The sequence below is a fragment of the Osmerus eperlanus genome, chromosome 4 (genome assembly GCF_963692335.1).
Source record: "Osmerus eperlanus chromosome 4, fOsmEpe2.1, whole genome shotgun sequence".
Classification (NCBI taxonomy): Eukaryota; Metazoa; Chordata; class Actinopteri; order Osmeriformes; family Osmeridae; genus Osmerus; species Osmerus eperlanus.
This window is the reverse complement of record NC_085021.1, coordinates 6,569,570-6,596,787: the sequence shown is the minus strand read 5'-3', so window position 1 is coordinate 6,596,787 and position 27,218 is coordinate 6,569,570. Positions and strand designations below refer to the sequence as shown.

The 27,218-nt window shown below is 45.5% G+C and overlaps 1 protein-coding gene across 4 annotated transcripts; it reads left to right on the top strand.

The window, feature by feature from the left end:
- The first annotated feature begins 528 nt into the window (after nucleotides 1-528).
- dnmt3bb.1 (DNA (cytosine-5-)-methyltransferase 3 beta, duplicate b.1) lies at nucleotides 529-26,598 on the top strand. Of its 4 annotated transcripts, none has more exons than XM_062458405.1 (22): nucleotides 529-749; nucleotides 4,718-4,825; nucleotides 9,170-9,320; nucleotides 9,652-9,737; nucleotides 10,038-10,202; nucleotides 10,747-10,896; nucleotides 12,103-12,261; nucleotides 12,390-12,497; nucleotides 17,812-17,953; nucleotides 19,281-19,397; nucleotides 19,768-19,812; nucleotides 19,979-20,058; nucleotides 20,429-20,541; nucleotides 20,959-21,142; nucleotides 21,581-21,665; nucleotides 21,788-21,933; nucleotides 22,588-22,678; nucleotides 22,935-23,083; nucleotides 23,217-23,302; nucleotides 23,384-23,453; nucleotides 23,681-23,799; nucleotides 23,955-26,598. In XM_062458405.1, the coding sequence occupies exons 2-22, from the start codon at nucleotides 4,775-4,777 to the stop codon at nucleotides 24,094-24,096; spliced, it is 2,439 nt and encodes an 812-aa protein (XP_062314389.1). In that variant the 5' UTR covers nucleotides 529-749; nucleotides 4,718-4,774; the 3' UTR covers nucleotides 24,097-26,598. The 4 variants fall into 4 exon arrangements, with proteins under 4 accessions (XP_062314389.1, XP_062314390.1, XP_062314392.1 ...); XM_062458406.1 differs by having other exon boundaries at nucleotides 530-749; nucleotides 10,750-10,896; XM_062458408.1 differs by lacking the exon at nucleotides 10,038-10,202 and having other exon boundaries at nucleotides 530-749.
- Nucleotides 26,599-27,218: the final 620 nt, after the last annotated feature.

Below are 27,218 nucleotides of genomic sequence, written 5' to 3'. Positions count from 1 at the left end.
TTTCAACACAATAACGCGCATGCAATTGTTATCCAGATACAAACATTGAGTACTGTTAATGAACAGTAAGGTCGTGTATGCTATTATTCATATTCCCATTCAACCATTTAATTAGCAGTCCTCATCAGAGGTTATCGAATGATAATATCATCGATCAAGTGGACATCATTTCAGTATGTGATCTGAGTTTAGGACTATACGAACAAGTGATGTCGATTCCAAACTATAGATGTATTGTTAATTCCCTAATTATTTTACCCCGTTCATTCATCAATCATGTGTAGCCTACTTTTGTACTTGGGAATGGGACCGAGTTAATGAGTCAATGTGTGTCGTAAAATGTCCATGTGACACAGGGAAAGCAGTATACAATTGTCCTTAAGTAAACACCTTGTGACTGTGAGCTATTTTCTTTATTAATGCAATGAATTTGGCGCATTAAGGGTTATCTCGGTGAAAGGTAAATGTAGTTTCTATTCGGCTACAGTGCGTTTCGAGACCCGGGAAAAGTCACGCCTGAATACAGTGGCAGAGAGAGAATCTGTGTTTGAGAGAAAGTGCAAGAGAGAGAGTGAGAAGCACGCCTGAAATTCCACAAGAAATTTGCCCCCTAGGATGAAAAAGAGGCGTGCTTATGTGTTTGGGGTACAGTGACACTACGAGGCACCTTGGTAACCAGTGATCTCTGAGAGGACCACTAAATCAAAGCTTTTTTCGTCGCTCTTTCCGAACTGAAAAATCCGCAACAGGTAAGTTTCTGAACAGTTTCCATTTCCATGATAGTATGCGTGAACTGAACTCTGAACATAGCCAACCAGCATGGAAAGAGACTGAACTGTCGATGATAGACTTCTTTCCCCGTTGTATTTAACTTTGTTCGATAGAAAATGAGTGGTTACAGTTGACGATCCATGCTTGAACTTAAGGAAGGTCAAATGCTTATGTAAGTACAAGACCGTGAAGGTAAGGACATGTAACCCTCAGCGACTTAATAAACATACCTATGTTACCTATGCATTTAGGGACGTGTCGCCGTATTTGCGTAGTTACGCACGAGTGCTGCAAAGATTTGTCAATTGAATGGAATCACAATATTGAAATGGTGTTCTTGGAAATACTTAATTTACAGTGTGAGGAAACAAACTTAGAAAGTGTTCTTTTCTTCCCCTTTACACAAGTCTGTACAAGCAGTTTGCGTTCCAGTTCTGTGCCTTGCGGATGAATTGTTATAAATAATGCATTCGTGTTTTGAAAACGCTTAACTTAAACACAAGTGTTGTATATATGTAAGTAGCCTACATCGTTGTATCAGGCCTACGAAAAACAAAACCGTCTAATCAGATCCTGACCCATTAATGTATAATGTATTATTTGCCTATTTGGGTTGTCATCTAAGAGTGCGAGTTGAAAATGCATTGTTATATATAATTTAATGTGAAAAGATGATGTGCACACAATTCTATTGATTCGGTGCGAGTTGTTCATGTTCAAAGGGCTGGCTTCCACGAGTTAGAAACAGTCTGGATGCTCTGAGATTTCCGCGCGGCCAGGGAAGCACATGACCGTTTTATGGGGCGTTCCAAATTCACACCTCACGTGTGGACATAATGTACCCTTTACCTTAATTTACAAAGCGAATCCCCTCACAACGACACCAATACGCGTAACCATAATAAGTTATTCAAACTTAGTTAATTAATTAAATCAGTTATATTAATATATCAGGTTATCACAGTTTTTGGTCAACGGTAAAACTCGTCAGAATTTTGCTCCAATGTAAGTAAGCAATGCTACTTCCTAGAACACTTTCCTCAACATAACAATAGGCGTTTATTATTTTATGCAAATATGCCAGTATTATTACTCATATCAGATACAGTATATTGTAGCCTGAAGGCGGAAGCCATTACAATGTGCATGGACCTCTCCACTTGTCTCTATGCATCTTAAATTAGACGGGTGGCCCGGTGGTTCCGTTCTGCAGTTCGCTACTCTCAGTTCTAACAGGCATACAAGATGTTAAGTATAGAAACAATCCAGTGAACATCATCTACAGTTTTGTTTTTGGATCGCACCGTAGTGTCGAGGCTCTTAGGTCCTGGTCGTGGTCCTGGCTCAGCTAAGATAATCTTACTTCCAGCCTTTAGTGTTAGCGGACATGTGGAGTTATTACTAGTTGCAGTGATGGCAGAATGTCTACAGGAAGAGAAAGGCTCTAATCTCTGACATTCAGGCTCGCAACGGAACTTTGATGTGGCCCCTTTCAGTGCCCCAGACACTCCTCCTCTCTTCAAACCCCCTTCCGAAACTCCTCTGTTCCCTCCTCTATCCCTTCTTCCCTCTCCTCCTTCCTTCCACCTAAAGACCACCAGGGGAAAACTGACCTCGTTGACTGAGCTATGCACTCTCTCTATAGGGAAGTAGCTTCTGACAAGAAGTTAAATGTATACCAGAAATGTGTGTAAAAATTGATCAACTGATTTACGACAGAATGAATGAGCAATTCCGTAACTCTCAATATGGAAATATTTTTATCCAGAATACAATCATAATGACCCAGAGAGGGATACAGCCATGTTCTTATAGAGAGATACAGATTTAGTTCATATTTGGGGGTTTACCCTCTTGATAAGGGTCACACTTCCACATAGATCACTTTCTGGTTTCCCCCTGATGTGGGACAGTGTGTGTATGTGTGTGTGTGTGTGTATGTGTGTGTGTGTGTGTTTGTGTGCCCCATTGTCAGCAGGATGCACCTGGTGCACAGTCTGTGGTGTGTAATTGCATGTGTGTGTTAGTGTGCATTTTGTTCTGCGTGTGTATGGCTTATTGGGGATTCCCCCATTACCTTCACAAAAATCTAGAAGTGTCATTTTTTGCCAGAAAAGTTAGAAAACATGTAAAATGAGTCAACAGTCGGTTTCTCCAGAAAAAAACCCCAAACGGATTTGTCTTCAGATGTTACTAGTCTGGTTGTACATGGAGAACAGTGAAGGTGGTGAGAGACCCCAGGTTGACACCTAGTTGACCTTGGACCAGGACTAGGTTCTCTTGGGTGAACAGACGGAACTTGGGCTGGTGTGGAGAAGACCTAGGTTTCTTACCTGGTCAGTTGCTCAGGATTTCATGAACCACAGTTAAGCTGTAGAGATTCCTTGGTGCACCAGCTTCTCCACAGCACGGGATTTGACCCAACCCCCCTGTGTAGTGTTAGTGGTGTGTTAGTGTTCCTGTGCTGAGGGCTTTTCATCTGGGTGGGCATGGTCAAACCTTTCACCTGAGGAATGTCTTCTGCAGAGACTTGTTTAACAGCACAATTGATTTATCAGCCTGCCCCCTTCATACACAAACACACACACACATACACAATCACACACAAAGGTACTGAATGACATGCACACACCCACACCCATGCTCCCCACCCACACACGTGTGATACCCTTAGTGTGTGTGTGTTTATGTAGGGGCTTCGGGGTCATGTCAAGTAGATGATGAGCCGCCCATATTGTGGCCCCATTGACCTGTGTGTTATCTTACCTACCACCCACACACACACACACACACAATGCCGAAGCCTTGACCTTGAGACAGAGGAGCGTTACAAACAGAAGAGGTAGTTGCTGGTTTGCCGCCGTTGTTGAAGAGCTTCCAAGCTTCAGCCACAGCTACCGTTTTAGAACAGGTTTGACTGACACCGTTCAGTGATGTACTCACATTTCAGTTTTGGGATGACGTGCCTGTCTGTTTTTCATTCAGACACATTGTAGGGTGTGAGTCTCCATTCTTTATACCGTGTGGCCCGCCACGCACCCTGAAGGGGTTAATGTGAAACAGGCGTTAACTGAGCACTTGGAAGTTCTTCTCATCTTTCAAGTGGGTCGACCCTAATGTGAAGACAACTCAGCTCAGCAATTCAAAGCAAAGAAAGAAAGCCCTCCACCGCTTGTGTTGAGGGTTTGAATTTGACAAGCCCTTGTCAGAAAAGATACATTGGTGGATTAGATTAGGGTTACAAATATCACTTCAGTAGGTAACCCTCTTTGATTCTGATTAGCGGGATGATTACACAAATGGATTTGAGAGCAGCTGGCTAATCTAAGTTCTTGTTGTGTCATGCTCTGATTGCTGGAAGTGTTCCTGGAGGTGTTCCTGGGAAGTTGTATGAAGTAAGGTGAACCCAGGACTGTTAATTCACCTGGACCAGGAGTCATTTGGAGTTCATTGTATTTTTTTTTAGAACATTTACATTTAGTCATTTAGCAGACGCTCTTATCCAGAGTGACTTACAGTAAGTACAGGGACATTGCCCCACAGTCAGTAGGGTGAAGTGCCTTGCCCAGGGACACAACATCATTTGGCACGGCTGGGAATAGAACCAACAACCTTTTGATTGGTAGCCCGATTCCCTAACCGCTCAGCCATCTGACCCCCCAGAACAGTATTCAAACATTTTTTAACTGTTTTATCACACCTGTGTGTGGGCTTACACAAACACAATATTTATATATAATAATAATACTAATACATATGAATGCATTTGAAAATGGAGAACTGTTTTAAAGAGACTATTTTAGAGAGACAGTATAAGCCCATATGGACTTACACACATACAGTATTTATATACATAGTAGTAATAATCGTAACATACCTGTATGTTTATTGCATTGATTCTGCGTGTTTCTCTTTGACACTGGTTGTTGCTTGTGTTCATCTTCAGGCTGGAACAGGACACACGATCATTTAAGTGCAAGAATACTAGAATACTGCTGCAGTGATGCCATCCAATAAGCATTCCATCATGGTGGAGAGCAAGATGTCTGCGACAGTAAGTCACCACCACGCATACACCAACGCACACACAAACACCATCTGCATTCCCAGGACGGAGTTGTATAATCAATTGGGCTCAGTTTGGGTCCTGGCATCTCCAAGCGTGCATCTGGCCTGGTCTCTAGCCTCCTAGCCTGCCTCCCAGCTGCTTCCTCAAGGAAGGAGGGATGAAGGAAGGGGTGGGCGGAGAAATGGAGAGGGAGACTAAATAAGGATGGAAAAGAGAAACATCATTTTCTGCCAGCGTGTTAAAGTGAAGCGAAAAAAGGGACGTTTAATACAACAGGCCCAACTGCCAGTAAGCACAGAAGAAGTGTGGGTATCCTCAGCTGTACTTGAGGGCTTGCGACTTCCAGATGGTCGAGGAACAGTCGTCATGGAAGAAGGCCCTCTTCTTCTGGAAGAAGCCAGGCCTCTGCTGCTTGTGATGCAACCAGGGCTCATGGGGGGAGGGGGGTGGCTTTGAACCCAGGTCGCTTGCACGCCATGAGTTGAAAAAGGGGAGGCTGGTATGTGTGTGTGTGTGTGTGTGAGCCGGTCTTTTGTGACTGAAAGTCAGTTCCGCTGGCATTGTTTACGTTTTAACCTTGGTTGAGACTCAACAATATCACCACAATGCGGAAGTTTGGATTTCATGGGACCAGCGGTGAACACTGTGGGAGGATGAGCTGTATGTATACCTTAAGGGAAGAGCATTTGACTGCAGATTATGAGGTTGCAGGTTTAAATTCCCCTGAATGGCACTTTGTATTATTATTATAGTAACTAAAAGATGACAGTAACTAACTGTCGCTGATTAAAAAAATATGTAAACGATCTAGGGAAATTGTGCATAAAGTTGATCAACAATGTACTTGTAGTTAACAAGCAGTTAAAAGCTCAATTTGGCTCGTTAGACCATTGGACCATTGAGTTATGTAATGACCAAAGCTGGTCCCATGTCTGTGTCTGTTATTTACTTCTGCAAAATGCACAAAGGCTCATGGGTACTCAATTGACCCCTAGGGGTTAGTGCACTGAGAGGTGGAGGTGTTAGTATACTGGGATGTGGAGGGTTAGTGTACTGGGATCTGGAGGTAGTATGCTGGGAGGTGGAGGGTTAGTGTACTGGGAGGTGGAGGTGTTAGTATACTGGGATGTGGAGGGTTAGTGTACTGGGATCTGGAGGTAGTATGCTGGGAGGTGGAGGGTTAGTGTACTGGGAGGTGGAGGTGTTAGTATACTGGGAGGTGGAGGGTTAGTGTACTGGGATCTGGAGGTAGTATGCTGGGAGGTGGAGGGTTAGTGTACTGGGAGGTGGAGGTGTTAGTATACTGGGATGTGGAGGGTTAGTGTACTGGGATCTGGAGGTAGTATGCTGGGAGGTGGAGGGTTAGTGTACTGGGAGGTGGAGGTGTTAGTATACTGGGAGGTGGAGGGTTAGTGTACTGGGAGGTGGAGGTGTTAGTATGCTGGGAGGTGGAGGGTTAGTGTACTGGGAGGTGGAGGTGTTAGTATACTGGGAGGTGGAGGGTTAGTACTGGGAGGTGGAGGTAGTCTACTGGGAGATGGAGGGTTAGTGTACTGGGAGGAGGGTGGAGGTTAACTGGGAGGTGGAGGTGATGTAGACTCTGTCTGGATGTAAACTTGCTGGGGTTAACAAGTTCACAATACTCACTCACCCCCTCAACTACTACGGGTAACTACAGGTGATAACTACAGGTGTGAGTGTATGTAGGTGTGTGTTATGCAGCAGTGTAGTGTCATACATAATGTATGTGTGTTAGTATTTGATATAGTACACATTGTGAACTATATCTTTAGAATCTTTAATTTGGCAAGCTGTCTGTCTACCATCTCTTCTGTACTCCTATACCACTGTGGGAGGCTGATCAAAGGCTGGAGTGTGAATGCTGGTGTGTGTTTATGTGTGTGTCTATGTGCATGTGTTTGTGTGTGTTGCTGGTTTGGGAGAGAGAAAGATGGAGATGCTGAAAGGAGTTTTTTAGACACCTGGTCCGAGCCTTAGTTTCTTTCCTGCCTCTCTTGCTCTTCTCTCTCTCTCTTCTCTCTCCTTCTCTCCCCTCCTCTTTTCTCTCCTCTCCTCATCACAATAGCAGAGTGTTCCAGAGCCCTGCATGGGCCCCTTTAGCTAGGGGCTATGAGAGGGAGTGTGTTGTGGGGGAGGGAAGGGGCTAGGGAGAGGGTAATAAGGGCATGGCGTGGGGGGGGCTTGAGAGTTCGGGTACAAAGGCAAATTTGATGTGTTCACTGAAAGCGTGCACACTCCTACACACACACACACACACACACACACACACACACACACACACACACACACACACACACTCACTCACTCACTCAGTATTTGCCTGCCTGAGGCACACCACCAAGGAAATTGCCCAGTGTCCCAGTGCTGCAGAGTGGAGTGAAGTGGGAACTGACTGAACCATCCATGCGTCTGACATCCATCTCCCCCTGCCAGTCTCACCTTGTGGTCGCAACGGCCAACTGTAGCTGTTTCCTGAGTTTCCTCATTCTCTGTACCCAGATGTGTGTACGAGATTTGGGTTTCAGACAGGAGGAGGAGGGGGGTCTGCAGACAGGGGGAGTGTGTGTGTGTGCGTGTGTGTGTGTGTGTGTGTGTGTGTGTGAGGGAGGGAGACAGAATGGTGACATGCAGCACAGCATGTGTCCTAGACGGGGACAAGGAAGTCTAATCTCTCTAATGAGAGAACCTTCCTGAAACCCCTCAACCCTGGTTGTGTGTGTGGTGTGTGTGTATGTGAATAGGTTGGCTGAAATAAGCCCGTTGCCGACACACTGTTAGGGCGTCATCAGAATCACAGGCCCAGTGTAGGCCCTGTGTATGTTAAAAGAGAGCTTGGAGGAATGAGTGGTTTAGGCAGAGATTCCTTTGTGTGATCTGTCCTGTGGCCGAATTTTGCAGGTTGGATTTGTAGTCAGACAGACAGGCGGAAAGACAGGCAGGCTGGCAGGTTTGTAGGTGGGAAGGTTGGTAGCCAGACACACAGACAGGTGAGCAGACAGACAGGCACATGTACAGCGATCAGATTACCCTCTTTCCCTATCCAGTCTAACCTGTCCCTGTCCTCTCTTCCGTTCATCTCTCTCTCTCTCTCTCTCTCTCTCTCTCTCTCTCTCTCTCTCTCTCTCTCTCTCTCTCTCTCTCTCTCTCTCTCTCTCTCTCTCTCTCTCTCTCACACACACCCTGGGAACTCTCTCGCTACATCTGGTAATTGTATAGGCTTCCTGCTGTCGACTCAGCAATTTCCAAAGCTCACAGCAGCCCGTGTCATCCCGCTGTCAACGCCCACACGCACTGACCCTCTGCCAGCATGTAAACAACACAACCACACTGCAATTCCCCCCCCCCCCCCCCCCCCACAATACCCAAACAAACCGAAAGTGTGTTTCTCTGTGTAAATGGCAGCTTTAAGAGGGCATTTCTAATGTGGACTAATCCGTTGAGAGTGTTTCTTCTCTCAGCTGAGAGGGGGAGTGGGGGGGGCTGTGTTGCTGGTTCCTATGGAGCTTTTCACGCCAGACACGAGACTCAGGTGCCCTGTCATGGGATAGTTGAAGTTTTTTTTTTTTTTTACCAATATTGTACCTGCCAGGAACTTATCCCATTTGTAAAGTGTGTCTTTCCAGTTTCTGGGGGATTGTGTGTCTAGTCTGAACTGGACTTTACGAGCATGAGGAAAAAACAAGGATAATCAACAACAGTAATCAGTCAATAATTAAACAAGGAAGCACCTAAAAATGCCCCAAAAAGACCTGTACAGTGGCAGTTCCTGCTGGAACTAGTTATGTTACCCAGGAGGAGTTGGGGCAGGGTACACAGTTATGGGAAGATAAAGATAAAGAGGTGTGATTTGGAGGTGGGGGTGGGAGGGTGGGAGTGATGGCGACATAGTGAAGAGTGTGAATGGAGAGTCTAATGTTTTGAACCTGGCGGTCGTGTCAGGGCAGGACCCCAGCCTGGAGAGGCCTCTGGGTTCCAGGGAGGGGGAGAGTGGTGAAGACAGGGAGGAGAAACAAAAACAAACAGGCTTCTTATCAGTCTGTGTGTGTTGACGTGGGTGCTGACTCATATGCAGGCTGAGTCTGTATGTGTATCCAGCTACTTAAGCTCATGTGCTCTAACATCAGGACTACCACCTTGTTCACTTAGCAAGCCTGTAAGGGAACAGACCTCAACCTGAACTTTGACCTCATTTTTATAAAAAAAATATTCTGGTCATATTGAAGTCCGGTCAAGGAGGTTAAATGTTTAACATGTTCAAAATGTAACTTTATCGACTCCAGCACTGTGACTCACCCTCTCCTCCTCCAGGCCGTGGTTAACGGAGACACCCCCCCCGCTGAGGGCTTATTAGAAAACGACAGCGGTGTGGAGATGACCAATGAGAACAGCCCGCTGACTGCTGCAGAACCGCCCTCCCCCTTCAGTCCCAAGCAGAATGGAGATGCTGCTTCACCTGCAGGTCAGAGACAAACACACACACTCTCTCACACTCTCTCAGACTCTCTCTGACTCTCTCAGACTCTCTCACTCTCTCAGACTCTCTCTCACACTCTCTCAGACTCGCACTCCACTCCTGTAACGTCTAGCAGACACTCACATGGTTACACACACACTCCTGCATTCCTTAGTATCGTTTTTCACATGGCTCTGTCTCACAACTTCTTATCTTACTCCTACTGTCCTCCCTCGCTCTCCCACCCTCTTATTTCACTCCCTTATGTCTTTCTCTCTCTCTCTGTCTCTCTCACCCTGTCTGCCCAATCCTAACCCACTCCCCCCCACCCCTCCAGACACAGATATGAACCAATCATCTGGCAGCAGGAAAAGAAGCAGGAAGAGATCGGAGGAGAGCACCTGGGACAGTGCTTACAGCGAGGTAAACACACACAAATACACACACACATACACGCTAGGGGTGGGAATCTTTTGGTACCTCACGAATCGATAAAAAATCGATTCACAATTTTTTAAATAAAAAAAGTTAAAAAAAATTTTTTAAAAAACATTTAATCTTTTTTTTTTTTTTACATTTGTGAATCGATGTGAATCGCTAGAACACTGAATCACGGTTCAAATGTGAGTCAATTTTTCCCCCACCCCTAATACACACACACTCTCCTGGGCGAGACACACACGTCACACATGCTAAACGCTATCACCACTGTGCCCCGGCTAGTCCCTGCAGGAGAAGTGTGGAGGGGAAAGGGCAGATGAGTGTGAGTCAGGGCTAAGGGAGAGGCCTCGTCCCCGGACCATCTTCCAGGTGGGCCTGGCCCCTCACAGCAAGTCCCGCCACAGAGACAGACCACGGCAGGCCAAACTGGACTACAGCAGCCCCCTGGTGAGCAGTACACACACACACAAAGACACACACTTACACACATACAAGCACACACATACATACATGTACATCCATACTCACAAAAACCCGCACACGTACGTACATACACACACACACACTCATGTATTTACACATACACACATACAGACACAAGAATACATACGCGTACACATACACACACATAAACACATACACGTGTTCCCAAGTAAGTGTTGAGTGTATTTTCAGGCCTGGTAAAACAGGTTTGTTCTGGGATTAGAACTCTCTGTCTCGGTTTCAGACAAGATATGACACCTCCCATCTCCCTCCCTCTCTGTTTGTCTGTGTGTCTGTGAGCCGGCATGTGGGTTTATCAAGGTTCATATAGCCTCAAGAATGTTAATTGTATCAGAAAGAAAAACATCTATATGCAGTGGTGTCTGTGTGTGTGTGTCAGGTTCAGAGCCCCTTGCCAAAACACAGTCAGGTGTGATGCCAACAAGCGGTTGGGAAGTGTACGTGAGTCTGTAACCTCCCTCCCCCTTCTCTCCCCACCCTCCCCCAGCAGCGCCTGCCCGTCGCTGTCCCGCCCCCACCCCTGGTCCCAGAGGTGCCCCCTCCAGAGGTGCTGGAGCAGGATTCCAAGGACTCGGCCCAGAGCTCCTCCACCTCCCTCACGTCCTCCTCAGATACCTTCTGCCAGGCAGAGTACAAGGTGAGAGAGGGGGTGGGGGGGAGATGAGGGAGGAGAGAAGGGGAGGGAGAGTTGATGAGGGAGAGACATGAGGAAGGAGAGAGGGGGACTTGAGGAAGGTGAGAGAGTGTGAGAAGGGGAATGAGAGAGAGAGAGTTTAGGAAGGTGTGTGTGTGTGAGAGAAAGAGAGAGAGATATGGGAAAGGAGAGAGGGCGAGGGAGCGGGAAGCAAAAGTTGAAATCTAGAGAGAATAAAAGAGACAGAGAGTAAGAGCCTAACAAAGTGGTAAAGACGAGAGGGAGAGCAGGAGAAAAAGAGAAGGGAGACGGAGAATGAGGTAGGGAGGAGTAAGGCTGGGGTGTGGTTGGAGAACACACTAGACATCTGTCTCCTGGTTGGCCTAGATGTACACCTGTACACCACCCTGAACACAGAACAGCCTTGTCAGCCCCTGTCTGTTTCTCAACTCTAGTATTGTCTGTTGACCTGCCTGCCTGTCTATCTGTCTCACCTCTAGTCCTGTGTGTGTGCCTGCCTGCCTATCTGTCTCAACTCTAGTCCTGTCTGTGTGCCTGCCTGTCTATCTGTATCAACTCTAGTCCTGTCTGTGTGCCTGCCTGTCTATCTGTCTCAACTCTAGTCCTGTCTGTGTACCCGCCTGTCTGTCTCTTTGTCTGTCTCAACTCCAGTCCTCTCTGTCTGTCTATATTCCAGTATATCTGATACCCTGTCTGTCTGCCTGCCTGTCTGTGAGTCAGCACCCAAGCTGTCCAGCTGCCCCTGTGGTTAGAGCAGGTCTACAACACGCTGCAGGAGTGTGTGTTGTACAGGTTTTCTCTTTAAACAGGAGCAGGTGGCTATTATCCCACGGCTAAGATAACTCTTTTAGCGTGTGGTTACAGCTATCTGACCTGATCTGAACTTGCCGGATGTTTTTTGTGTTTGTGTTTGGTGGGGATGTGAGATGTTTGGTGGCTGTGGTTGGCAGTGGTTATTCACCTGTGCAAGGGACCACCTGAAATGCACCAAGCCCATAAAAAGCTTCAATAAAACAGTTTGTCGTAATCATACAAGTTTATTGTGTCATATAAATGGACTGTTTCAAGCAGGTTTGCAGAAAGGAGGACGAGGACCATTCACTCACTCTTTCTTTTTTTGCCCGTCTCTTCCCCCCACCCCCTCTTTTCCTTCCACCACCTCCCTCCCACCTCCCCCTCCTCCCCCAGGACAACAAGGGTTTCGGAGTGGGGGAGCTGGTTTGGGGTAAGATCAAGGGCTTCTCCTGGTGGCCGGGCATGGTGGTGACCTGGAGGGCCACAGGGAAGCGCCGGGCCACCCACGGCATGCGCTGGCTACAGTGGTTTGGAGACGGCAAGTTCTCAGAGGTGAGGACCGTCGCTGTGGCTACACAACCGCTCAGTGGACCATAAGGTCTCTGTCACTCTCTTTCTTTCTTTCTCTCTCGCTCTCGCCCTCTCTCTCCATACTTTTGACATCCATTCGTCTTCTGCAGGTGTCCGCAGACAAACTGGACTCCATCACAGCCTTCTCCAAGTTCTTTAACCAGGCATCCTACACCAAGCTGGCTTCTTACCGCAGGGCCATCTTCCAGGCACTCAGGGTGAGGAGAGGGTGGGTGGGGGGAGGGGTGTTTTATTAGGACTGTGTGTGTTGCTCCACAGGTTCTCAAAATAATTCCTTCATTAATAATTTGTTACACAGAACTAAACTGGTCAGACTGGTTAGCTCTGATTCAGACTGATACCTCAGGTTCAGGCTGGTCCTCATCCTCAACACGTGCCTTTTTCAGTCGCGGAAAATACTTTTCAATACTCATCTGGATTGAAGCAGCATTTACTCAGTGTAAGAGTAAAAAAATTACATATCATTATTTATAATAAGTTTATTTGATTCCCAGCTACTACATATAGGCCCTCATGTATGTACATTTGCAAACGTAGCGTTATCAGTGCCATGGCCAACCCGCAGAAAGCGAACTCTGTGATACTTCAGCTTACGCCGTATTTACCAAACCTGCAGTTCATCGGGTAATCAGCGCCTTTCTCCGCCCACTATACCGTAAATTGCGAGCATTTTACAGTTTTTCTCAATTGCTAAGACACATTTCTTGAATGTGTACTGTGTTTTCTCCAAACTCTAAACACACATCTTCATACTTACACTGTTTTGGCCAAACCCTTGGCTTTTGACCCAAAATCAAACACAGTAGTCAAAACCATATTATCTTTCGTATAAACCTAACTTTGCATTCAAAATACACACAAAGCCCTCAAATAAATTCAACCTTCTGAATAACTTTTAGACACTGCTGGGAGGAATTGAAAACACTATTATAAAAAGCTTTTCAAGAACCATTGACTATAACGTGTCCCTGAATTTTAGATATGTTCCACCTCATGAGTTTGACATGATGTCATAAAACTCACAATTACTGCAATTGTCCTTCTTACAGGCTGTTTATTTTCTATTTACATTATACAGCAATTGCATTTTGAGCTATTGTTACTGTAGTGGTCACAGTATACAAATAGTAGTACTGTTAGTCAACAACACAAATGTATTGCTGTAAATTGTAATTTGGGGAACAAAGGCTACGAAAACAAGGAAATAAACAAATAATTTTTACCTGGGTAACAGAGCTTGAGTACAGTACTGTTCATTGTGGGTCAGCATCCTATCTCTGACCAGGGTCAGGCCAGAGATTTTCCTCAACATCACAGGCAATGTTTTCTCTAGCCAAACAGCAGGGAAAATGCCCCTGAATGCCTGAGCCATCCATGACAAGACTCAAGAGCAATGTCCCCACAAACTTCTTCCATGGCTTGGAGAAGGTTGTTTAGGGGTTTCTGTCATAGTGTGGCATGGATCTCATTTGAGATTGTTGTTCTTCTTCCTCTGCCTCTTCCTCTCCCTTGTCCACCTCCTCTCATTTGGACAATTATTCCTTTTCTTCTGATATTTGCATCCATGATTTCAAAGTACAGATGAGCTTACCTTTGTATTCATTCCAAACCCCTGATTGCTTGTTGAGTATATTTGCTTGTTAGTGCTTACACATGGATAATTGGTTGTTAAGGGTGTTTGAATTGCGCTGTTTTGGGTTTACTTATCAAATGGCATTGTTTTCTGAATGACATAATGGTGATAATTGTGTCTTAAAGTAAGAGGTGTGTTTAGACTTTTGCAAAGAAGTGTGAATGAACCTGAGAAATGTGTCAAAAAGGGTAAATTGTGTTTAAAGACTGGGGTACATGGTCTTTCTGCTGGGATTTGGCTAAATGGTTTTGTGGGGATGGCTTACACATACCATTTTTGTGTGTTAGCAATCGAGAAAAACTGTAACGTGCAATTGAATGGGCCTCCTTCTCTCTTTCTATCATGGATCAGCCACCAAAGTCAAAACAGCGAACACAAAGATTTAGTGATAACGAAGTTGATGTGCTTGTTCATGAGGTAACAGCGATTTTAAATATTATACATGTCCAGAATTCCACACCAACACAAAAAATGCCATCTGGACCGAAATTACAAAAAAATTACAAAATTAATGATGTTGTGTTCACTCAGCTGAAAAAGTGTGGTCATTGTGGCAAAAATCCTTTCAGCTCATCTCCTTGGCCTGTCTTCGTCTTGCTCAGATTAATGCTGCCATTTCACTAAGAGGCATATGCGAGGAAACCCGCATCCTGGTTTACACCTGCTTTTACGTAAGAGGTGGAGAATTTTCACCGCAAATTAGAGGCACGCTTTCACTGGCAGTTTTTGTACATACCGCGGAATACATCGTTAGGCGCACTTTACGCATCCCCTCCCATCCCTTACTGGGAAACTCCCACTTTCCCCTTGACCCTCCCGTGAATGCATATGCATGACACGGAAAAGCGCAATTTTCCATTTTCAGTTCCGCGACAGGCAGTCTGCGCTTTTACCTCAGTGCGGCATGTTTGTACATACCTTTGCTTTTGTGCGCACGTTGCGAAACAAATACGCCTGAAGTGGGCGCAAAAGCGTTAGTATATGAGGCCCATAGTGTTTTGACCTCGACAAGCCAACTGCATCTTACCGCAAACTTGCAACTATTTAACTTTCTAAAGAAGACACTTGACACACTGACAACATTGTATTCAGAATAGAAAAAAAAATTTAAAGCACTTTTTATGTGTGATTTTGTAAAGGTGTTCACGCGATACCAACCCTTTGTGAACTTGGGAATTTTGCCAGCCGTCTTCTCTGCACCAAATAGGCCAAGCTTCCACGCTTCCAGGGATGATCTCGTTTTCATGGAGACAGACGCAGTGTGCATGGAGGCGAGGGGCTGTGTGTGTATGTGAGAGAGACGTGTGAGTGACAGACGGAGGGAGAGCAGGGAAAGGAAATGCAGCTGAAAGAATACGCCGCGTGTTTAAAAAAATAAAATAAAATAACGAAATGCAATATGTGGCGGCCAGTGTTGATTCTGTGGCGCACCGCCACAAATTATTATATGTGTGGGAAACACTGGTGTTTCGTATGTGTATAACGGTAAGATAACCATGTTTCGCCTGAAATTCGTGGATCTTCATCCCAGCGTTTTGTAGAAACTCCTGCTTAGAGGCACCATAGGAGACGGTGTGCATCTTTTTGTTGATACTGCCCTCCTCTCTCACCTCCTCTCTTCTCTCTCCTCCTCTCCTCCTCCTCTCATCTCTCTCCTCTTTTCTCTCTCCTCCTCTCCTCCTCTTCTTTCTCTCTTCCTCTCTCCTTCTCCCTTCCCCTCTTTCATACTATCCATCGGCCTGTCAATGTGGCAGGGTGTGTTTCATTACAGTTTTTCACAATTGTTAAAAAACATTTCTTGAAACAGTCACCCCTTTTCTCAAAACTGTAAACACAAAACCAAATATTCAAACTCAATTTCCAAAACCTCTGACTCTTCTGGCAAAATCAAACACTTACCCCTAAACCATGTAACCTGTGCTCAAAATCAAACAATGCTGTCAGATCATAAACACAGCAAATCAATATATAAACACTATGGAGCAATCATTAGACACAACACAAAAAATGAGAACACAGCATCCAGGGCATGTAGTTACATGTAAAGACAAATTTGTTTATGCATAGGCCTACACAGTAAATGCATTTATGTAGCAATAAAGAAAATGGATTTGGAAACACTGGATTTTGTTTTTTCAACACCCATTGACACTTTCCTGCTGTATGACTGTTTAGCCTGTGGTCTTTCACCATCCGTCTCTGGAGGAGGGGATCCCTCACTGAATTGCTCCTCCCAAGATTCCTTCCATTTTTTCTCCTCTAGTGAGTTTTTCTGGGAGTATTATTATATATATTACAGTTTTTTCCAATTGCTTAGACACAAAAATGTCAAATAACACACAGTTAGTGAAATCTGACGCTCAAGGAGCACAACAGAAGGCCAGACCTGCACAACTATAAGCACATTCTCATCCTCACACTATTTGCTAAATACTACATACAGTGTTTTGCAAATCACTAAACACACTTTTCTACATTAGACAAAGACATTTAAGATTATGTCACTTCATTGCCTTTTTTAGACACTGCCTTGTAAAATGCCACACGTGAACAGATGAATCAAACTCGGGCGTCAGGTGTACAAGCACTGAAGTGCTAAACTGTAAACATACCAATCAGATGTAAGCACTATAAAAAGGCAACAGGTCAGTGTACCTGTCCTCATCAAAAATGGAAGGCAATGTTGCAGGTAGAGGAAGAGGTAGGATGAGAGGGGGAGCCCGTGGAGGAAGGTAGGGAGAGGGAGAGGTAGACCTGGAGGCCGTGGAAGAATAGGGCCAAATTTACAGTATCTAATGAAATTCAAACAACATTGAACATTGGTTGACCATGTTGTGAACCATGGGGCAACATTGAGAGAGGCTGGACAGAGAGTTCAGCCCAACCTCAGCAGATATAGTGTTGCAACAGTTATTTGGACATTTCGACAAGAGCAAAGGTCTACTATTCTCTACTGTCTACAGTACAGTACAGTAAAATGTAGCTACATGTAGCTACAGCTATATGCACTACATCAGTACTTTTTTTGTACATATTTACTGCAGTTCAGGATTGAAATAATGTACTGTATTTCATTTGCTGTATTCTTTCTTTTGTTTCCACAAATGTATTTGCTGTGTTTACAGACTACTATGTAGCCTGTAACTATGTACTTGTACGTACTCTACTGGAAAAATATTTCTGACAAAATCAAGCAGGTTATATCATTAGAAAAGAATAGTTAGTGTAAAAGTGTTTAAAATGTTGCACTATAGTGTGTAACTGGTTCAAACAGAGTCCAATTTTATGAACCATGTGTGTGGCATATGGTGACAGAAATGGGTTTTTATACATGATTGTATAGTTTTGAACGAAGCGTTTCATTTAGCAAAAGTGTTCTGCTACTTTTGTGTTTAGTTGTGTGAATCGTGTGTTGTGTTTTGATAAAGTGAGCCCTGTTTTCAAAATTGTGCTTAAGCAATTGGAAAAAACTGTATTATAAATATTACAGTAACCATCACAACTTACTGTAGTACTGTCAACAAAGAACAACGGGGTAAAAACCTTCTGGTGTGCTGGATCCAGCCTTGAAAACACTTCACACCTATATCACCACAGGCCAATTCAATTGCCTGTAGGAGATTTACCCTGATATATAGGTTTTGGTCATAGACCTTCCACCGCCACTCAGAGAAATCACTTCAATTGGATTGTGAAAAGGGCTGTATGGTGCAAGTGCATCACAGTGCAAAATATTTTTAGTGAATGAGAATGTGTTTTGCCAAAAGAGTGTCTGATTCGACAAATGGGTTTAGGCCACTGAACATTCGGAGAATGGGGTTTAGTGTTTTAGTAATTGTGAAAAACTGTAACAAATGCCCCCCCCCCCTCCCCCACAGATGGCGAGCGTGCGGGCGGAGCAGACCTTCCCCCACTGTGAGTCGGAGGGAGCCGAGGAGCAGGTCAAGCCCATGCTGGACTGGGCCAAGGGTGGCTTCCTGCCCAAGGGCCAGGAGGGGCTCAAACCTACACACAACCCTGGTGAGCTGCGAAGTAAACAATACCCAACCCCCCCATCCCCACCCCCCAGGCACACTCCCGCCGTCATCACTGATTACATACCTTTCGTTCAAACGAACTGCAGCATATCATCAATTGCTGCTTGATTAATGTGTAGCTAGTAGGTTTGGGGTTTAGTGGATAGTTTGATGGATGTTTGTTGCTGGGTGTTGCTGGTTTGTTGATAGTTAGCTGAATGTTTGTTACTCCTTGGTGGATAGTTTGTTGTGGTTCTTAATGTATGTAAGAGGTTTGTGGTTGGAGTGTTGGAGTTGCGAGGCTAGATCCAGGCTCGAGGCACAACGCCCTGTCTGTGTACGCAATCAAAACAGTGTTCTGTTCTGGTGTGTTGTGTTTGTACATGCTTCCACCGCAATCACAGTGACTGCAAAGATCAAATCATGTGTATGTGAATAGCCCTTTTTACAAGCAATGTCGCAGAGGGCTTCACATACGCCTATAGAACTGCTCCTCAACCAACCTAAACCCTCAAGGAAGACAAGGAAAAACTTCCAGAAAATCTCAATAGAGAAAAGATTGAAGAAAATTTGAAAAGAAAAGAAGGAGCAATTCAGTGAATATAAATATAAATATTCAAATGTTGTTTCTGCATGTGTGTATATATGTTGTTAAATGTGGCTTTATTGTTTAAACATTTCATTTATTCTACAGTGTTATGCTACATTTTGTTATTGTTAATTCATGGCGCTTATGATCTGTTAGCGGTTAGCCACGTCAGCCCTACCTACTTTCTACGTCACAATTTATTAGCGCATGAAGCGCATAACAAACACACATCTGAACGATAATTCTCACTCTACCTTGTAGGTATGTAGGTTACTTACTGCGAACGGTGCAGTTATATTCAACCGTCTGGCCTATTCTCGGTGGTCCCAGTGTTAACAGGTATCCCGGTAAAGGGTAAAGGAGAGACGACAGCTGGAATGATCTGGAAGTTGGAGAAGGGGAGAGAAGTGCCGGGCTCTCAGCCAGCGAGCTCATAGCCCGAGGCGTTGCAGACACTGTCACGTCCTTATATCATAAACTTCAGTAATGCCACTCAATAGATCTAGAGGGTTTAATTGGACATGAAAATTATACAAGTTTTCTCTCTGATGTGTGTGCTTTGACGCAGAGTTGGAAGGGAACGGGATTATGTAGCGTGAGGTTCAGCCGAACACCACCCGAGCTTCTGGTGGATCTGAAACCGGTGTAGCCGTTTGGTAAACCACCCACGAATGGACGTACGATTATCAGTCTGTTTTTTGTCCTCCACTCCTCACCCTACCCCTCCTCCCTCGCCCTCCAGAGTCCAGTCCGTTGACCCAGCAGGTGTTGGACGTCAGTCTGCCTGAGTACTGCCCCCCCGCCAAGAAGCCTAGAGCCAGCTTCACCAAGCCCGGCCCCGAGGAGGTCTACAGTAGAGGTCAGTCCCAGGGGGCAGGGGTGAGAGGTCACACACCCTAGAGGTTTACCCAGGCCTACCTGAGATCTAACAAACAACTCGGTCCTACCCCTCCATTCCACACCCAAGAGAAAATGCTCGACATATGGCTTTTGGTGTAGGTGAAACCCAGTGTTGAAGTCTTCTGGTTTGAAGTGCTTAATACATACGTATGTTTATGCATAAATGCTTATTCAGTAGGATCCCACGTCAGGGAGATTTCTGGACGTCAGCTTGTGGTGTGTGGCTATGGTGTGACTCATTTCTTTGTGTGTGTGTGTGTGTGACTGATGCGTGTTTGGCTTGTGTTGCCCTGGTTGCTGTTGACACTGCTGGCGCTCTACATCCACAGAACTAATGGTGCATGAAGTTTTGAAGAATAAACGAAGTATTGAAGGTAAGCTGCTCCCCGACCTACCGTTTCACAACCTCATTCACGTTCAAATCGAATCAAGCTTTATTTGCACAGCCCTGTTTACATGCTTTGCTGTTCCGGGCCATGTTCCTGTGAAGTCTTGTTTGATGGGATGTTTTTCCGTCTTTTTGTGTGTTCGCGTCTCCAGAGTTTTGCCTGTCGTGCGGGAAGACAAGAGTGGCAACTTTCCACCCGCTGTTTGAAGGAGGCCTCTGCCAAGCATGCAAGGTAGTACACCAGAGCCCCCCCCCCCTGGACATTCATTACCCTCTATTCACCTTGCTTGTCCTTTCCTCTTTTCTTCTCTTGTCTCCTCTCATCTTCCCTCCTCCCCTGTTCTCTCCCAAACACACAAACCCACACCCATCAGTGACACAATCTGTTTTCACATTCGTATCTTGGAGCAGGTCTCAGTACCTGGCTCTGTCTGGGGAACCAGGATGTACTGTATGAAGTAGACCTCCTTTGTGTACCTGTGGTTTGCCATTGTCAGACACTATCATTATTGACACTGTGTCGCTTTTGTGTGTGTGCGTGTGTGCGTGTGTATGTGCGTGCGTGTGTATGTGTGTGTATGTGTGTGTGTGTGTGTGTGTAGGATGTGTATCTCGAGATCTCCTACATGTATGATGATGATGGTTACCAGTCCTACTGCACAGTGTGCTGTGGAGGCCGTGAGGTTCTACTCTGTGGGAATGCCAACTGCTGCAGGTACACACACACACATAGACACACATAGACACACGTAAGCTGTGTTAGACTTCATGCATCGCCGGCTGACTTGAAGCTGAGAATGCCATTGGCTGCTTCAAGTCAGCCGGGCTGCAGGCGGCTGCAGGCGACGCCGGCGCTGCATGAAGTAGAACCCACCTATAGACACCCCCCCACACACATAGACCCCCCCCCCACACACACACATAGACCCCCACCCACACATACACATATAGACACCACCCACACACACATGGACACACAAATAAACCCCCCACACGCACACACGCAAATACACCCTCCCACACACACAGACACACACATAGATCCACCTCCACCCACACACCCACACACACAAACAGGTATGCTCATAAAGACACTGTCCAAGTTCACCCCCCCCCCCCCTCCCCCCTCCAGGTGTTTCTGTGTGGACTGTCTGGACATCCTGGTGGGTGCGGGGGCGTCTGCCAGCGCCCGGGACCTGGACCCATGGCGCTGCTACATGTGCCAGCCCCTGCAGGCTTATGGCACGCTCACACGTCGCCACGACTGGAGCCTCAAGCTGCAGGAGTTCTTCGTCAATGACAACGGCCAGGAGTTTGTGAGTCGGCTTTTCATTGGACAAAATGACGATGTTGTTAATTTTGTATTAAGTGGTAAACACTTTTACCCATAGACAGTCATTTGTTTGTCTAGTGACATGCCGACATCCCAAGTACATCCTTGTCATTGTCAGTCTGGAAGAACAAATCACTGCTGAAATAGTGCAATGTCATACCAGCACTGTGTTTCATGTTTTCCCTGTCATACACACATACGTACATGTAACAAAAGTACAAAGAACGACATCACTTATTGTGTATTTGTGGGGGAATGTTCAAAAAATTAAGTCTTAATCAATAAACCTGTATCAATAAACCTGTAACTATTGGTTGTGGTTAGGTTTGGGTCTAATGGATAGTTCATTTGGAGAGAGTCAAGGGTTGAATACAGTAACCATGTCCTGTGTGATGACCATATCCTATGATGTCACGTCCAGGAGAGCCCAAAGATCTACCCAGCAGTCCCAGCAGAACAGAGACGACCAATCAGAGTTCTCTCACTCTTCGACGGCATTGCGACCGGTGAGAACGTGTGTGTGGTGTATGTGTGCGGTGTGTTTGTGCAATGTGTGTGTTTATCTGCATTTCTTCTCATCTGTCTGTGTCTTCTCAGTCATGCTGACCTGTGTGTGTGTGTTCTCCAGGCTACCTGGTTCTGAGGGACCTGGGTTTCAAGGTGGACCAGTACATTGCGTCAGAGGTGTGTGAGGACTCTATCTCGGTGGGCGTGGTCCGACATGAAGGAAAGATCCAGTACGTTCATGATGTCAGGAACATCACCAAAAAGAACGTACGTTCCACCTCCTGACCTCTGTTTCCACCTGTCCTAATCTGCACCGGGACACATTAACTGGTCGACTAAATGTGTAAACATTGACTAACACACACACACACACATACCGTTCAGTAACTACCCAGCTTTCATCCTCCATTATAGCCTGCGGTTCCGCCCTTGAAGTGCACACGCGCACGCACACACCCCACAGCTGCAGGAGAGGGTTGCATGCGAGGGTGCTGTGACGTTGCTGGGCCCTAGAGGACAAAGAGCAGCCTCTGTAGAGCTAAATCTCCAGAGCCCATTCACCCCTTTGTCACACCACTCCACACAGTGTGTGGGTGCGTGTTTGTGGGTGTGTGTGCGTGCGTGAGTGTGTTTGCGGGTGTGAGTGGTTGTGTGAGCGGAGAGAGTCAGTCTCTTTCTTTCACTCCCCCTCGCCCCCTTCTCTCTCCCTCTCTCTTTCTCTCTATCAAGCCTTTGTAGTGAATAAAAGGGTCCTATGTAGGGCCTAGGATTAGGTCCTATATTGTGTAGGGAGAGGAGGGAGAGGATTTGTGTGTGGGTGTGTGTGGGAGAGGTTTATAGGGGGGTTGCAGAGTTTGGGTTCGCCGTGCAGATTACAGAATGACCAGAAGAGGTGCTGTTGCTCTGTGTTGTGTCATACAGATTGAGGAGTGGGGTCCCTTTGACCTGGTGATTGGAGGAAGCCCCTGTAATGATCTGTCAATCGTCAACCCGGCCAGGAAAGGCCTGTATGGTAAGCACCGCCGTCTTCTTGTTCACCTGATGAAATGAAGATCGACTTGTGAGGTTTTGTCAGTGCTTGGAAATGGCAGAGAAGGTCAATCATACTTAACCATCCTCACTCTGTCTTGTCAACCTCCAACACACATACACTCACTCACACTCACGCACGCAATCACACGCACACACATACACTCACACACTGTCACACATTCACACACAACCAAACGCACTCACACACTCACATAAACACACACTCACACACACAGAGGGGACTGGGCGCTTGTTCTTTGAGTTCTACCGTCTGCTGAGTGAGGCCAGGCCCAAGGAGGGCGAGGAGCGCCCCTTCTTTTGGATGTTCGAGAACGTGGTCGCCATGGGCGTCAACGACAAGAGGGACATCTCGCGCTTCCTCGAGGTGTGATGTCATGTCCTGTCTGCAACATTGACTGAAACGTCCTCTGCTAGTCCTAGGAGGGTTTATTCCATGCAGCTTTGTAGACGTGTACGGGTCTGTGGTGTTGAAATGTAACTTTGTGTGTGTGTTATAGTGCAATCCTGTGATGATCGACGCCATAGAAGTTTCTGCAGCTCACCGGGCTCGCTACTTCTGGGGCAACCTCCCAGGCATGAACAGGTGTGTGTTAGACATGTTGCCTGTGTCGGGCGCTGTTTGCTCCGGCGCGTTCCGTGGTGATGAGCAGTGTGTGTCTCTCAGGCCCCTGTGTGCATCTGGGATGGACAAGCTGGAGCTGCAGGACTGTCTAGAACACGGACGGGTTGCCAAGGTAAATACGCTGACAGAGGGTGTTTGGTGGAAATGAGCAGGGTCGGAGACTGGAACTGAAGACATTGTGTTGACTTATCTCCTCCCCTCACTTCTTTCCTCCTCTCTCCTCCCCTCTCTCCTGCTCCTCCCCTCTCTCCTCCTCCCCTCTCTCCTCCTCCTCCCCTCTATCCTCCCCTCTCTCATCCCCTCTCTCCTCCTCCTCCCCTCTCTCCTCCCATCCTCTAGTTTGGGAAGGTGCGCACCATCACCACACGCTCCAACTCCATCAAGCAGGGCAAGGACCAGCACTTCCCTGTCATGATGAATGGCAAAGAGGACATCCTCTGGTGCACCGAGCTGGAGAGGTGAGACGGAGGACACACACACTTATGGTTTCACACACACGCACACACACACACAGGGTCATACACACACACACACACTGTGTGTATACGACTGAAGAAAAGGAGACACTCCTCTTTGGGTATGTCGCTGATGTGGGTGTGTGTGTGTCCTACAGGATCTTTGGGTTCCCGGTCCACTACACAGACGTGTCCAATATGGGCCGCGGGGCCAGGCAGAAGCTGCTGGGCCGTTCCTGGAGCGTGCCCGTCATACGACACCTCTTCGCCCCTCTCAAGGACTACTATGCCTGCGAGTAGAGACCACCGCCCCCAAACACCCCCTCAGACCCCCCCCCCCCCTCTCTCTATCCCTCCCCAACAGCTGAGTCGGCTGAGTACCCTTAAGGCCATGGAGGGGTCAGAGGTCGGTTAGTCTAGCTGCCTTCCATGATGGGGGGAGAGAGGGGGGGGGGGAGCTTTTTCGTGCAGCTAAAGCTGGGAGTCTCAAATCTAGACTCCTCCTGGTAATGCCCTGTACTTCCCAGGACCCACACAGAACAGAGAATGTTCTCAGACTGAAACAGTGACAGCCAGACTGTCGTTCTAGAACGGTCTTTATATCTGAACAGAATGACCGTTTTAGGACAGACGATTAATGTTCTTGATGTTTAAGAAAAAGAGACTGAGAGACCGGGTAATTTAATGTTAACTAATACTTGAATTTATTGCAGTGCAAAATCCCCCCAAAATATGTGAGCGAGTCCAACTAAGAAGTTGTTTTTGACGAGATAGCAAAAAGTTTAATGTTACTGCCTATACCTGATGTGTCTTAAAAACACTTAAAAACCAGTTACCAGAAGACCGTAGTAGAGATTTTAGTTAAAGGGACTGTGTATTATGCTAATGTTGTACACCAGGTTAACTCCTTGATTTGCTGTCGTACCCAAAGTGGGCTGCTGATAGTCCAGTTTTTCTGTCAGATACTTCCATGTTTCTCTTGAATCTCCCTGGAGTTACATACAGACATAACTAGCATTTCCCTGGATTCTTCCATTGGTTCCATTGTGCTTGGCATAATCAAACCTGTATGGAAGTATTTGGGTATTGCCAAATCAACAGTCAATACAATCAAAACACTTTTTGGCCCAAAATTGCATTTTTAACTGTATACCTTAACAAAGCCAAGGAAATGATCACTAGACTACTCGTTAAGAGTGATTGTAGTTCCTGTTATGTGTACTGTATTTGTGATCATGTTTACAGGTTTGGTGATTTCTCTCCTCGCCAAAGGAAACACAATGAGTGACTTGTGAACATGGCCCTTCTCTTGTGCCTGTGTGTAACAAAGGTGCTGTAGTCATTTTAGTTCAAAAGTAGCTTTTAGCCATGCTAGCAGTCTAAGCATAGGTAATGGAAGGGTTAAGAAAATACCTCCGCCCACCTGACTTCATTGCAATTTGTTGACCATATGTTTGGCTGAGACCTAACATTAACATTGCAGTATGCAGGTATTTTCTTCTTTTTTTCTGTAGTCGTTTTACTTGTGCGGTTAAATGCAAAGATAACGTCCGGATCTTTTGTTTCTGTGGATGTAAAGATGGATATAACCTAGTATTGTCACGTGGGAGGTCACACTAAGAATTGACCCATAGTTCGCAGTCGCAATGTTGTTGTTTTTTTTAGATTGAAGTAAAGCACACACTTTGCTTTGTAACTCTCGGTAGTACTTTGCAATCTCCTCTTAGAACATTTTAACATTACACATGCCTCACACCATTATAGGTAGTGACAGGTACAGTGGTAGGCCTCCACCTGCACTCCACTGCATGCAGTGGAGTGCTTGTTGCAGTGCATAAGCTCCCACTATGGACATAGTATATAACAGTGAAGATTCAACTGTGCTTCGGTCATGTAAAGTGTTTATTTTCCATTTGTTTTATTCCATATGTGTATTGAAAAGACTGAACACATTTAACTGATTATGTTTCTCGACAACGGAGACCTGCAAAAAAAATTATATATATACATATATATATGGTTGTAGACCCATCTAGGTAATGGACAAAATATGTGAAAAATCCCTTCCTTTGCTTGACTCCTAATTACAGATCTAACATGGTGTAGGGAAAACAGGTTGTTCTCTGAAGTCATACACACCTGTGACCAGTTTAGTCTGGTCAGGCGTGGCATTCCTTGACAGGAAGCTAGAAGTGAGTTTTAGGGTCAGGGGAAGCTGCCGCTTCAGAAAGTGAACAAAGACCTAGTAAACAAGGACCTAGAGAACAAGGACCTAGAGAACAAGGACCTAGAGACCTCACTCAGTTCAACACTGGCTGGCGTTCTGCCAGACGAAAACAACTTTTGATGCTAAAACCAATGGTATTCTTTTTTCCGAGATACCAAAAGATTTGAGTATCGTTGACAACCTGTACTACAACTGCTGTAACGTTGGCAGTGTCAAGCTTGAAAAGAAAGATCATGAGATGTTTCTCTTGACTTTTGACAACTACCCTTTTTTTTACCCTTCTACTCGGTTCTGCTCACCAGCAAAACTAGTTGCACAGTTAGTGCTTAATATTTTTGTGATGTTTTTAATCTTTTTAATCACTAGTTGTTTTTCTATGTTGTTTTTAGACGTAAATTTAAACAGTATGAATATGGTTTGTGTTTTCTGAAAAGAAACCTTCTACAGTTCAAATGTTTTTGTTAATGCTCATGTTTTGTTTTTATATTACTTTTTACTAGATATTAGAAGTACATGTCAGAGTCTGCTATTTTAGTACTTCTGATAACAATTTGGAAATACAGTGAAAAAGTATATTTGTGTACCCTATTTGACTTTATATAATTTTTACTCAATAAAAATGCTTTATACCGATGAACCTCTTACAAATGTGTGGCTTATCTGTGAAACCAAACTAGCTAACACATTCAAAGTTCTTGTCACCCAAACACATGTCAGGTACATAGGCCTTCAAGTGTCTGTATGTGCTGGGAAGGGGAGTTTTGTTTTGTGTGTGTTGCAGTTAGGGTTGAAGAAAGGGGATGCGATGTGTGTGTTTTGTTATTGTCATATAGTGGGAGGCAGGGGATGTGTGTGTTTTCTGGTTGGGGGCCCTTACAAAAAAGAAGTATACTTCAAGTTTTTTTTGTAAGTATATTTAATATAAAAAGTATACTATTATCATGTTACTTAACCCTCGTGCTGCCTTCGGGTCACATGACCCAAAGGTTCATAACGAACCATCGTTGTGTTTACCCGATTTTACCCAATACAAAAACAAATTAAAATAATTTTCTTTTAACCTTTGCAATGTGGGGGGTCTGAGACAGCCCAACGGTTAAAAGAATATGCTTCACTTTGTCTTTGTATGCGGTAAATCTGTCGCAATACGAAGGTGGGTCACAATGACTGATGGGTCAGAATGACCCAAAGATAA

Coding starts and splice junctions, on each gene's coding strand:
- dnmt3bb.1 (XM_062458405.1), top strand. CDS start 4,775: ATGCCATCCAATAAGCATTCCATCATGGTGGAGAGCAAGATGTCTGCG. Junction 9,738..10,037: donor GGGACAGTGCTTACAGCGAG/GTAAACACACAC, acceptor TGCCCCGGCTAG/TCCCTGCAGGAGAAGTGTGG. Junction 10,203..10,746: donor TGGACTACAGCAGCCCCCTG/GTGAGCAGTACA, acceptor ACCCTCCCCCAG/CAGCGCCTGCCCGTCGCTGT.